General features: G+C 42.8%; 2 protein-coding genes across 3 annotated transcripts in view; one reads left to right on the top strand and one right to left on the bottom strand.

Annotated features, from left to right (window-relative positions):
- Window positions 1–539: 539 nt before the first annotated feature.
- On the bottom strand, window positions 540–3,187 carry cryaa (crystallin, alpha A). The gene is made up of 3 exons (XM_076723781.1): window positions 2,815–3,187; window positions 2,220–2,342; window positions 540–1,357 (listed from the first exon to the last, which is right to left on the bottom strand). Exons 1-3 carry the CDS (start codon window positions 3,010–3,012, stop codon window positions 1,148–1,150), a joined length of 531 nt encoding a protein of 176 aa, XP_076579896.1. The 5' UTR covers window positions 3,013–3,187; the 3' UTR covers window positions 540–1,147.
- A 4,584-nt stretch (window positions 3,188–7,771) lies between these two features.
- Window positions 7,772–12,707, top strand: part of LOC143315765 (diacylglycerol kinase zeta-like) — a 78,204-nt gene continuing 73,268 nt past the window's right edge. For both annotated transcript variants that reach the window (XM_076723155.1, XM_076723156.1), the window contains exons 1-2: window positions 7,772–8,292; window positions 8,675–8,784. In XM_076723155.1, the coding sequence (XP_076579270.1) occupies window positions 8,173–8,292; window positions 8,675–8,784 (230 nt within the window). In that variant the 5' untranslated portion in view covers window positions 7,772–8,172. The remainder of the gene's footprint in view (window positions 8,293–8,674; window positions 8,785–12,707) is intronic.

Raw genomic sequence — 12,707 nt, forward strand, 5'->3', positions numbered from 1 at the left:
ACGGTTGAGTCCTCAGATTGTTCAGATTCTTGTTTATTTCATCCTAATGTGTTTGTTACCCACTTTCTGTGAATATAATATAGGTTTATACAAGACATATTAAAGATGGTTTTCGCAGTGTTTCAGAGTATTGTCTTTATGTTTTCAGCAGCTCCAAAGTGACTCCACAGGGAACCTTGAAATGCACAAAAATTTAGGCTAAATGAGCTTTGCTGCGGAGCTTCCTGATATTTGCTTCACAACCCCGTCTTTTGTCATTGGGAAGGAACAAGAGTGTATTGAGGTAAAGAAAGCGTTGAGAGACATTTTTCAGAATTTTACGCACTCATTTAATATGGACGATTTCGGGAATTTATAATTTTTTAATTTATATCTCAAACACTCTTTACATCCTGCCTTAGTGGAAGCATGTTAGCTCAGCTAAGAGTCACTCTGAACCCACAAGAATGACATTAATGTCATTATTAGCAATTTGCACCACGATGAATAAACTGTGAAGTGAAGAGTGAAAAATAAACCCTCACAGGAGTTGCTTTTGGTTAATTGTACAACTTTATTGTATGTTTCTTTAGTATGGACTTCTCAATTATGAGCAGGTATCCATTGAACAGGGCCTAGACTACAGCACAGGATATATTTAAGACAAGAGATAGGGTTCAAAATGTCAGCACAAGAATGGAAGCAGCCAGGGCCTCAGAGAACTTCGCTGATGGAAAATCTGGGACAAGACGTGTGACATTTTCATCCAAGCTTAACCTCAACCATCTGTGCTGTCAGAGGGCTCGCTCTGACACAGATCAACAACAATCAGCAGAATGAAGCATCAGGTTATGTGAATGTCTCGTCCTTATGGTAGTTTTCTCCTTAAAAAGTCCAGCCGCCCCTCACTTAACCATCCTCATGGGGAGATTTTTGTTAATCTCAAACAATGATACTAATAATACTGTAAGAGGGTGCTAAGAAGATTCTACAGAGGAGAAAGTGAAGTGAGGAGGACACAGATATCCTCTAAGTTAAAGGAAGAAGAAGAAGAAGCCAAGGGGTGGAGGATAGAGATTCTGTCGTCATCCATCCCAGTTGATGGAGGTTGTAGGGGGGGCTGAGCCCCTCCAGCACCTCCACCTGCTAAACCCCAACCACTCAGCCTCTAAGAGGACACAGCAGCGTTGGGCTTGTCATCACGGGTTACAGGGATGCTGCGCTCGCTGCGGCCGGATTCACTCCCCCCCATGACCTTTGGCCCAGTCAGAGTCAGCAGACCGTCAGCTGACAGGGTGCAGCTGATTGATGATTGGTCAACACTGGAGGGGAGGCGGTAGCGACGGTGAAACTCACGAGAGATGTAACCATGGTCGTCCTGGAAAACAGTAGGATTAGCAATAATAAAAGGAAAGTTAATTGCAAAGTGAAGTTCTGTCTTAATTTAATTGTGACTGTAAATTCTTTGCAAAGACAACGCCTACTGATTTTGTAGTAGTGGGACTAATAGTGGTCAAAATGTCCTCCCTCAACTCCACTGAACAAATCAAACACTTTAAGTATAAAGGCCTGCAAACAAAACACCATATTGGCTGTATTGTGTGATATATGGTAAATCTGACTACCTGTTTCTATCCTGTGGGGTAGAGTCAGGTAGTCAGTGTCAAAACAAAGACTTCATTCCATGTGATCACATTATTTCAGCTGATATATACATAAGCATTTAAACTGGCTGAGCAGTGGTGATCGTCCAGCAGAGGGCACAATCCTACCAGTCAGCTTGGTGTGACAGCCCATTCTCATTTCTGCAGCATCAAATACTGACTTTGTAACGCCCGACTGTGTCTCGAGGGCGGTAACAAATTTGGGAAGTTGTATTTGAAGCTCTGGGAGTGAGAACAGGCTCTTTGTGAATATTCTATATTGGATTTACACACACAATGTTCCAACTATAGAACCCCATCTTAGAGTAATTCTGTTTACTTTTTCTAAGACAGCTTTTCCAAAAAATGCTTGTTTTACAAAATACAGCACTCTCTCAGCTTTCATTTGAGGTGTTATAGGTGAGACTACCAACATCATCATTCAAGTCGCTTTTGAATCAAGGTCACATTGCTCTTCAGAGGGAAATGAACCAAAATAATACATAGATACCCCTGTCGACATTGACCCCATGCCTTATGAAACAGTCCTACTATCTTTAGCAGTAATGTGTGTAGGAAAGAGAAGAGGAGCACTACCTGTCTTTCCCCGTGCTTGCCCTGGATCTCCACATAGTCTTCAGTGACCTTCACACTGAGGTCATCAGGAGAGAAGTGCTTGACATCCAGGTAGACTGTGAACTTATCCCTGTCAGACCTCACCTGAAGGCCATACAAGCACAGAGAGGGTCCATTGTATCATCACATTGTCAAAAGAAGAGACTGAATCTCTCAAAATGTAAGTTCGTAACCTTTTGGAAATGTCATTTCTTGACTTAAAATTATGTTGAGCATAGTAACTTAAGTTTAGACTAAACCAAACATACCAAACTTAACCAGGATATCAAAGGTAAGTACAATGATGAGGACAGTGGATGGGAAAATGGGGGGAAAACTCTCATAATTATCAGAACTATTGACAGTTCTGATGAATTCCTGTTTAACAAGTTAAGATAAAATCCAGTTTTTGAAATTGATTCTTAACATCACTAAAAACTTTTGCTTTGATGCAGATGAATATGACCATTGGCAGCCTTTATATCTATTCTCCTATGAACATATAAATTAAGCCAATCTATCCAAACAGACATGATGTGCTTCCTGACATGAAGGAACCTGAGTCTGGTCTTGTTACCTCAGAGATGCCGGAGTTGGAAGAATCCAAAAAGCTGCGGAACAGTGACTGTCTGTAATAGGGGCTGATAGTGGAGGCGGTGTAGGGGAAGAGGTCGTAGTCAAATATGCCCTCTCCAAAAAACTGGTCAAAGAGTCGGGCAGGGTAGACAGAGCCCAGGGCGCGTCTGAACCAGGGGTGCTGGATGGCAATATCCATAGTGACTGCAGACAGTTTGATCTAGCTCAGCTTGGCTTGGCTCACGTTGGCAGATGTACCAGCTCAGCTCAGAGTCCAGCAGGTGATGGAAGGAGGTGAGACAAGATAGAACAGAATGTTGATGAAAATCAATAAACTAAGAATGTTTCCAGAGTGCTTTGTTGTCCGCTCTACAGCTGCCTCCTCTTTATATACCTGAGAGCCAGAAAGAGAGGCTTTAGTCACGATCCCTCTGGAATGGCATTATCTCATGGTGAGTTGGACCCTGTCAGCAGAATCAGGGTTGAGGATCGGGGGGGCACCGCTGGGTCCAGACCTTGGTGCAACCCAGTGCCATACACACACCAGACACTGCAGGCTGCCAAAACAAACCCTGCTGCACAGAGAGGAGGGAGGAGGAGGACATGACAGAGACAATGAGGTCAGGAAGGAAACTAGAGACACAGAGAGATTTTACCTGAGTGATCAGACAGATACACACATATCTATTCTGTCAGTTGGTCAGTGACATAATGCTGCTGTATTGTTCTGCCTGTGTGGTTGGACTGAGGGCAGGTTTAGAAACAATGCTGCCCAGGGTCAGTGGACAACAACACAGAGATGAGAACAGATGGTTTGGGGTGCAAACATATTACTAACATAGATTACTCAAATTGGAACGAACAGCAGCACAAAAAAAACAGACATTAAGTTTTTCTCTAATAAAAATCATGATCACTATTTTCAAAGGCAAAGATGGAAATACTTCATTAATTGGCCCAATTAAAGAGCCAACAGGAGGCCATTTTGCTGCAGACCCTGTAATATTATCTTCTTTTATTTATTTAATAATGAAACAGCATTCTATTTACATCAACTGACCAATGAAAAGCTAAAGGGCCTATTTTTGTGTAAAATCAACAAAAAGGCATTTTACAGCTGTGGATGGTGTTGGTTCTTAACAACCGTTGTGATGTCTCACAGTCTGGAAGACCATATGACAGCAATGAGACTGCTGTTGTTAGAATCTTACTGAAAACAACAAAATAGCACACCATTCTAACGTAGCCACCACAGTTCTATATAACATTCACTGAGTGGCCTCCATAGAATCCTGTACATTCAGAGTGAGTACGCTGAAGAAATCAGTAAATGGATGTGCCAAAAACAATCAATATGTCACATTATACATCCAGAGCCTGTATCAGCCGCAACAACCTCAATGCACAATCGAGTCAACATTTGATGGCATTGCGCCGGCCTTCAGCACCACTGTCAAGAATCTGGGAGTTATCTTTGATCAGGATATGTCCTGTAACGCCCATGTAAAATATGTTTTAAGGACTGCCTTCCATGCATTTGTAACTTCCAGGTTGGATTATTGTGATTCCTTACTATCAAATCAAACTGCCCAAATTTGTTAAAAACATCCAGTTGCTACAGAATGCTGCAGCATGTGGAAAAGAGATCATATCTCTCTGAAACTAGCCACTCTGTACTGGCTCCCTGTAGAATTTAGTTTTAAAATTTAGAATTTAATTCAATTCCAGCCTTTGGAATGAAGTAATGTTTTTCACCCAGTTGTCCACGTTGATATAGAGCGCATGAAACAACACAATAAGAACACTCAGGGTTATGTATATACGGTGCATTTTGAGTAGTCCATCTTCAGAACATTGTTGTTTCACCACAACAGACCCAGTGCAGTCAGATTCTCTGAACAAGGCAGTAGTCTTTTCCTAAATCCTTATGAATTCTCCTTCACACCTTTCCTTGTCCTCATGGCATTTTTCAGGAAGTGTTGAGAAAAAGACACAGGACATCATTTTGTGACTATTCGACCGGACCCTTTGGACCCTTCCCTCTGTGCCTGATCGTCTCTGTACCTTGTGTTGAATGTTCCAGCCATTGCTTTCCTATGTGTTTGATTACTGCCTCAATTTAGATTTTTGCCTTTTCCCACTAATCTGATTTGTTTGCCTTGTTCTGGACCACCACTCTTCTTAAAGAAATGACCTTGATTCATCATAAGGACCTGTCGCACTGACAGGCCTATATTACCTCCCACCTCTCAGGCAGAGCTGAAGCTGGGACAACAGTGGAGTGGGCTAGAAAGTCTCCCATTTGTGCAACTGTTGACCTTTTTTCAGATGCTTTATGCATGATTTTTGGTCACCTCATTTGAGGTAGTGAGGCTGCTGGAGCCCTAATAGGACAATGTCAGGGAAAAAGGTGTGTTTAAAGGCCCTAGCGGTGGAAGTTATGAACAAGCACATCAAATCATCCTGTGCTGCCGGTATCATCCCACCATATTCATCACCTGCTGAAGCCACATTCTTCTTTATGGACAAAAAGGACAGGACACTCCACCCCTGCATTGACTACACAGGCCTGAGTGACCTTATCATTAACAGCAGGTACCCCCTCCTCTTATTTCTTCAGATTTTGAGTGGTTGCAAGGATCTAAGATTTTCACTAAATGTGATGAGAATAAGGGTGGGGGATGAGTGGAAGACAGGGTTCAACACGTCTCGTGGGCATTATGAATATGTGGTGATGCCTTTTGACTTAACCAGTGCTGCGGCTGTCTTTCAGGCTCTGGTCAATGATGTACTCCAGAATATGTTAAACTGGTTTGTTTTTCTCTACCTGGATGATATTCTGATTCTCTCTCCTGATGAGGAAACTCACATCAATATAGATGGTCAGCCTTGTGTGAATGTGGAAAAGTGTGTTTTCATGGTCCTTAAGTGAGTGGCTCACCCCTTTAACAGGAAAGAGGTATGTTTCCTGGGTTTTGCCAACTTTTATACTTCACTTGACAGTAAATTAGTAGAGTAAATTCTAATGTAAAGATAAAGGTACTTCCCATGCCTGTTTTTTCACCACCAGTGGCTTCCCGCCGCCTGCATTAGTCTAATCCCACAGGGCTTTGGCCAGCCAGCACAGGGGCTTAGCTAGTCCATGCACCCACAGGCCAAGAGCAACTGGGCCAGGCAGCCAGGGCTGGGGCTGTTTTAGGTGCAGTTTGGGGAGGTTGTTGGGGTTTGGGGTTGGTAGCTGCTGCAGACCGGACGTAGATGCCGTTAGACTGGCAGCAGTTCAGCAGACTCAGCATTCTGGGTTTTTATCAATGGGGCAGACAATGCCTGTGTGCTCTGTTTCCACAGCTCTGAAAAGTTGTTTTGGCCACATCAATCTGGCAAACTGGTGGGATGGTTCATATTCATTCACTGATTTTTGTCCTTTATAAAGAGCAACTTATGGGGGATATCACCATATCCCATCTACAGCTAGTAACAAGCCAAGTCACATTTTGTTTATAAGACCCTCACACATCTGCTTGTGTCACCTCTAGGGAGGTAAAACAATTCACTTACCTTCAAGTAAGCAAGTTAAAGTGACAATGTAGAAGATGATGGGAGTCCAATTAGATGACCTGAGCTTGCTGTGTGGCTTATATTGTGTTATTATATTAGCCCCATATTCATTTTGATGAACTTTTTAATAAGGACAAAGAGGGTGGAGTGTATCTCTTATTATATATAAGAGAATTGCACAAGGAAGGGATCTCTTCTCTGTCAGTACTGGCAGGAGGAACAATTCTAGCAATCAGAAACTGTTTCCTTGTACATGTGACTTGCTTTATGACAGGCTCTCTTCAGCTTCTCCACTGGTACAAGACGAAAATGTGTTAGAGACAAGATATGATGAAACATAATAAATTTGAACTCCGTTGATGGTGATGAAGCATCTTTAGTGGAGATTCTTGTGACATGTGGCTATAAAACAGGAGATAGATAAATGCATTTTATCCATGCATTAAAAACTTCATCAAACCTTGAGAGTGTCTCTTCACTGTCTGGTTGTTCTCTGAGAAGCTGAATTCTGCTGCCCCCTGCTGGACTGACATCATATCACCTTCCTCTCCTTAAAAACGCTAAAATGTTGCTGGTCTGTGGAGGGTTTTGAGGGACAAATACATATATATTTAAAACTATATGTATATCTACATAAAAACATTCACATATATATATAGTTTACCACCCTTTGCCTTCAAAACAGCATCAATTCTTCTGGGCACACTTGCACACAGTTTTCCCACTTTACATTTTGTAAATTGATAAAAATAAACGATTGTTAATTGTGTTTTTGAAAGCATTCTTAGTTTACAGAATTTTTTTCACACACACACACACACACACACACACACACACACACACACACACACAGATATATATAATAATCTGGTTAGGTTGCTCGCAGACCGTGCCACGACTGAAGGAAACAAGACACACGCAAGCCAACAACCCCTCATTTCAATGATAGGCCCTGCAGGTGGTGATATTTCCCCAGTAATAGAACTTTGCTCCATTGATCCATGGATTACACAAAGTTGAAGTCATTGTAAACACCTAAAAGATTTGGGGCTTTTGAGAAAACTTTCAGGGATGGAGCCCAGGAAGCCACCAACTCACTCCTTCATTCAGAGGAAGTCACTAGGCGATTTCATGTGTTATCATCAATGTCAATCAAATCTGTAGTTGTAGATATCAAGGTGCAATAAATATACTGTTATCAGATACTCCACACCTCGTGTTCAGATGTTAAACGATCTATAAAACATTCGCAAATGAGGTGTCAACTTTTAATAAAGCCATTTATGAAGGTGGCCTACGGTGGGGTCAGAATGGCAATAAAATCCATTCACAAATAAGATATCAATGCATAGCTGACTTTGGGGATTTAATTCCTCACCAATATCAGCAGTGGTGTTATTAAATAGACGAAGGAGGGAGGGAGAGTGAGGGAGGGAGAGAGAGAGTGGGAAAGAGAGAGAGAGAGCTCACAAATAATTTCCTGCAATATGTGGATGCACGACGGAGCAGAAAACCGCAAACTGCCGCCGACAAAGTAACTTTCCATTTCCCCGTGAGGAACTCGCGGACATGCAGTTGATCGGTCACAGTGAGCTGGTGTCCCGGCTGGCCTGACAGCTCGATGCAACAGCGCGATCTACGGAGTATGACACAGAGCCAGCTTCATTGAAACAGGCACCGGAGTAGCGACTCGTGAAAATACAGGGACACAGCAGGAAGCAGCCGAGTCGACCGAGTGTGGATAATATGACGATCACGGTCTAACATTAGTAATCGTGAAGCAAAGGGGACCGCAGAGAGGATGACAGACGCCGCTTCTCCGGGAGTGGAGGGGCCTGGAGGGCTGGAGGACGTAGCCGAGGTGGAGGACGTGTTCGCCGCGGAGGGGAGCAAGAACACGCTGAAGCCCGACAGCTGTCAGGTGTGTGTCTGTGTGTGTGTGTGTGTGTGTGTGTGTGTGTGTGTGTCTGTCTGTCTGTCTGTCTGTCTGTCTGTCTGTTCTTTCCACCCAACTATAGCAAACATAGTTAGTGTGAAATATTACAATAGTACAGTGTCACTGCATCGTCTGTTATTCAGGAGCTGTATTCTGCGTCTGTTGTCACACCACACTGCAGCGGCAGGCAGTGCAGTGTGTTGCGTTTAAGCTCAAACTGACATTAAAAGAACTGGTACAGACACGCTGACAGCTGCCACAGGTAGGTTCCACACAGAACATGAAATGTGTCCCTCTGTCAGTGCGTTCTGTCTGATCAGCTCGGTCAACGTGTCTCGGTCATTTATTCTACTTGCATTGCTTTTAGGTACCAGGAGAGAAGGTGGAGGGAGCAGAGGACGAGGCCGGCCAGCTGTCAGTGTCCCAGATTGAGGCAGAGGTTGTCCAGCTGACCTTCAGGAAGCAGTTGTCTTACAGGTAGGAAACGCTCCACACAAACCGAAGCAGAAAAAGTGGAATGCGGCCCATTTCCTGCTAACCTGTTTTACCTGAATGTTACACTGCAGCTGTGCACATACTGTGTGTGTGTGTGTGTGTGTGTGTGTGTGTGTGTGTGTGTGTGTGTAATTAAATAACAGTTAAGGTGTTGTCTCACATGTTTATGAGTATTTGCCCCCTTATCCAAAGTGAAAAGGTTAAGATCAGTTCCATCGCTGAGACCTTTAAGCACTATAACTCCCCCGAACTCTGATGTCCTATCTCTGAGGTTAACAAGAACCCGGTGACTCTTGGATGTGCGCTATTGCTCACTAGCTTGGGGGGCAGCTCTGACTCAGGAGGTAGAGCGCTCGTCCACTTATCAGAAGGCGGCCCAGCCAGCGTATAGCTGTGCCATCTGTGTTTGAGTGTGTGTTAATGGTTATCGTTGACAAGCAGGTGGCATCTTGCATGGTATACCACCAGTGTGATAATGTGTGTGAAAGGGTGAATGCAGCGCTTTCATTGGTTTTTCACAGTGTCCCGCCTATTTGAATTGATATGACTTAGAGGTGTGTCTACATTATGGCTAACTGGAAATGAACATTGAAAGTGAGACATATTAAAGAGAGCCATGACAGCACATGGCTTTATGAATCTGATGAAGTGCCTGCATATTTCCGTTTTGAGTGTACACAACTGAGTTTTAGTTGTGAACCTACACAGCGACTGGTGCATGACCTCTGACCTCTTCCCAGTGGAAGCTGAGACTGATTTTGGACAGACAGCTGATGTAATCTGTTTCTGTTTCTGTTGTTCAGTTAGTCTCTTACTCCTTACCCAAAGACTGGATTCACACCAGATGTGACTCTTTTTATCCACAAATGGAATATTGGCTTGCCTGTTGTCTCAGAAACTATTGTTGTGTGATAGTCTCTAATCTGATTGCAGTTCCTCCTCAACTGTAAACAGGATGCTCCCTTAATAGCTGCTCTCTCACTGCTCCCAGCAGACGTCCTGAATGAAGCTTGACCTGCTGTATCTGTGTTTTCTGTGATTTATTGTCAACATAGACATACAAGCCTACACAGACGATGATTAAAAAGGAGAGAGGGCGTCTCCAGGAATTTAGCTGGTTTAGAGTGGCAAGGTGAAGGAGTGTGGTGTTCCTAACAATGATGAATACACAGACTGAACTGCATTGTGTCATTGACCACTTCGGTTGACTGTTTCAAGTCTGTTTCACCTGTGACCACACCCAACATCACTGAGTGTACTTCTATATCACTGCAGCAATTTGAGAACTTCAACAACTGGAGATTAGTAAAAACTTGCAGCTGGTATTGAAGTAATAGTTAGTAGAATGCTGAAATGTAATTGTCCAGGGTGACAGATCCATGACATCTCTCTCCATGACATCTCTCTCCATGACATCTCTCCAAGCCCACATCTGGTTCCGAACACATTTCTGACATGCTCCACTCTCTTCACTAGACCCATTTTAATTGCTTTTGGGAGACTGAGCTGTTTACATACACGTGAAGTGTGTATTCTTTGCCTCTGTACACAGTATTAGCTCTGAACCAACCTATTCGTTTGAACTTGCCCCCTGGGCAAACAAAAGGTGTGTTTCAGGACCAAGTCTATAGACTTTAGGGAATCACAGTGTCTTTTCACTTAAGACAGTCACATCAGCTCCTGCATTTATCTTAAAGGTTGTGAGAGTAAAAATCCATTTATCCAGACTTGCTGCCTTTTTCCCCAGAAACCCAAACTGTCTCTGACTACTCTCTATGACTTCATCCAGTATTTTCAGACGACACACTTGTGCCCAATGTCCTCGCTTGTTGCACTTTTTACATGCACTTTTAAGCAGGGCATTTCTCTTTATCACAGTGCTGGGTGAGTAGGGGAATCCGCAGAATATATTTGTTAAATATTGTGAATAATTGATAATAATTTAATATTTATATATATAATTTAACAAAACGGTGCACTATGGTTTTTAAAAAATATCATAAACTTAATTTCTTCACATAAGGAAGCAGTTCCTGTTTGTTTGGGAGGTTTGTTGTCCCTGCATCCAAAATTGTCAGTTTAAAACAGAAGTGAATACTTTCACTTTATTTAGTTAATGAAACACGTATCAACTGATTTACATTTATCTCTCTCTCTCTCAGCTGCAGGTCAGTACCAGGACCGATCTGTGAAAGCAATTCAAAATTAATAAACTGGCTTAGGTCGTCCACCTATCAGAGGGTTGGTGGTTCGATCCCTGGCCTTGGCAGCCTACATGTCGCAGTATCCATGTGCAAGATACTGAACTCCAAATTGCCCCTGATGCTGTGCCATCGGTGTGTGAGTGTGTGTGAATGGATCACACTCATAATGAGCAGGTGGCTTAGCTGCCGTACAAATGTGTGGGTGAATGCAGACTTGTTGTAAAAGCGCTTTGAGTGGTCGTCAGACTAGAAAAGCGCTAAACAAATGCAGTCCATTTACCATTTACCAAATGTTCAGCAGCGTGTTGATTCACACTATATGGGAGTAAAGATCATGCCTGAGAGAGAGAGAGAACCAGAGCAGGCATGTGAGCCCACTTTTACTGCAGCCTGTTTGTGGTTACAGGTGTAACACAATGCAAATATTAAAATACATGAATATATGATATGGGATGTCATAAAATCTGTTTTCTGCAGTACAAACAATCGAACTCTGACGGGTCAATGTCCATCATGTGGCCTGCTATCTTAGCCAAGTGGTGACTCTATGATTGTCTAATCTGACACAGTGATTATGTCAAACAACCAAAATATCACGTTGTCTGATCCTGGCATTAGTTGTCACCTTCTCTTATACTCCAGGCACTTTTACTGCATAAACTGTGAGGCTCTGTAAATACCAAACATGATATAGATGCTGTTTGCACAAAATGTAATCAGGGTTACCGCTACATCTGGTATTTGTAATTGCATTAACAATGGTTATCACTGACAATAAAGTCTGCAAATGGAACACAGACCTGCTGCTGCCAGATGGCTGGGATGGATGAAAGGCTGTTAATTAGCTGAACGGGAAACATGTTGTTGCAGCTGATAGATGTTAATAAGAATAAATTTGTGTTGTCTTCTCAAGGTTGGTCAGCATAAAAGGTAACCTGGGAACCCAAATCAGTGTGAAAGCCTGGAAACAGATCGCCAAGAAACTTGTTGAGGAAATGGTCCACAGAGAAGCGTTTGCAGACCTTGAGTCTTTACCTCAGCCTGAGGTAAAGCAACTGATGATCATACTGACGGTCATGATTGATAAGTGTTAACTTGACCAGCTGGGTGGCAGGGAATGAATAATGCACTTCTTGCCTCAAGCCAAGAAATTGCATAATGTAGCCCAACAGCACACCAGATGGAAGCAAACAGAGATGGCAAAGATAAAGGATTGACAGCAACTCTGAGCCCACCAATCCTGAACGGAACTTTGTGTATTATCAGTATGCCTCGTGTTTGCCTTTACTTTACTCGTTTACTTGTACCAGATAACACTTATTAGTTGCTGAAACATAAAGTAAAGCAAAAGACATTGAAACGAGAAGTGAACATGATATTGTATGATATGATACATGATTCTTGGATTGGACAAAAGCCGCTCATTCAGATGTCTATCACATTATCCCTCAGTAACTGAACACATAGAGTTAAAGCACTGTTCCTCTCCATCCCTGCCACAGTATGGCTGCTCCAGTTATCAGTCAAGTGAAACAAAACTACCAGATGGTATTAGCTGTCAGCCTGCAGGGTCAGATGGAGTAAGTAGGTTAATCAATATCACTGATCGCTGCTGTCCCTCTGCAGTGGAGAAGAGATGGAGTCACTTACAACTATACCATATTATGTATTACTAAATCTCATTTCTTTGCTGTTCTTGTA

This window comes from Chaetodon auriga, chromosome 23 (assembly GCF_051107435.1).
Source record: "Chaetodon auriga isolate fChaAug3 chromosome 23, fChaAug3.hap1, whole genome shotgun sequence".
Taxonomy (NCBI): Eukaryota; Metazoa; Chordata; class Actinopteri; order Chaetodontiformes; family Chaetodontidae; genus Chaetodon; species Chaetodon auriga.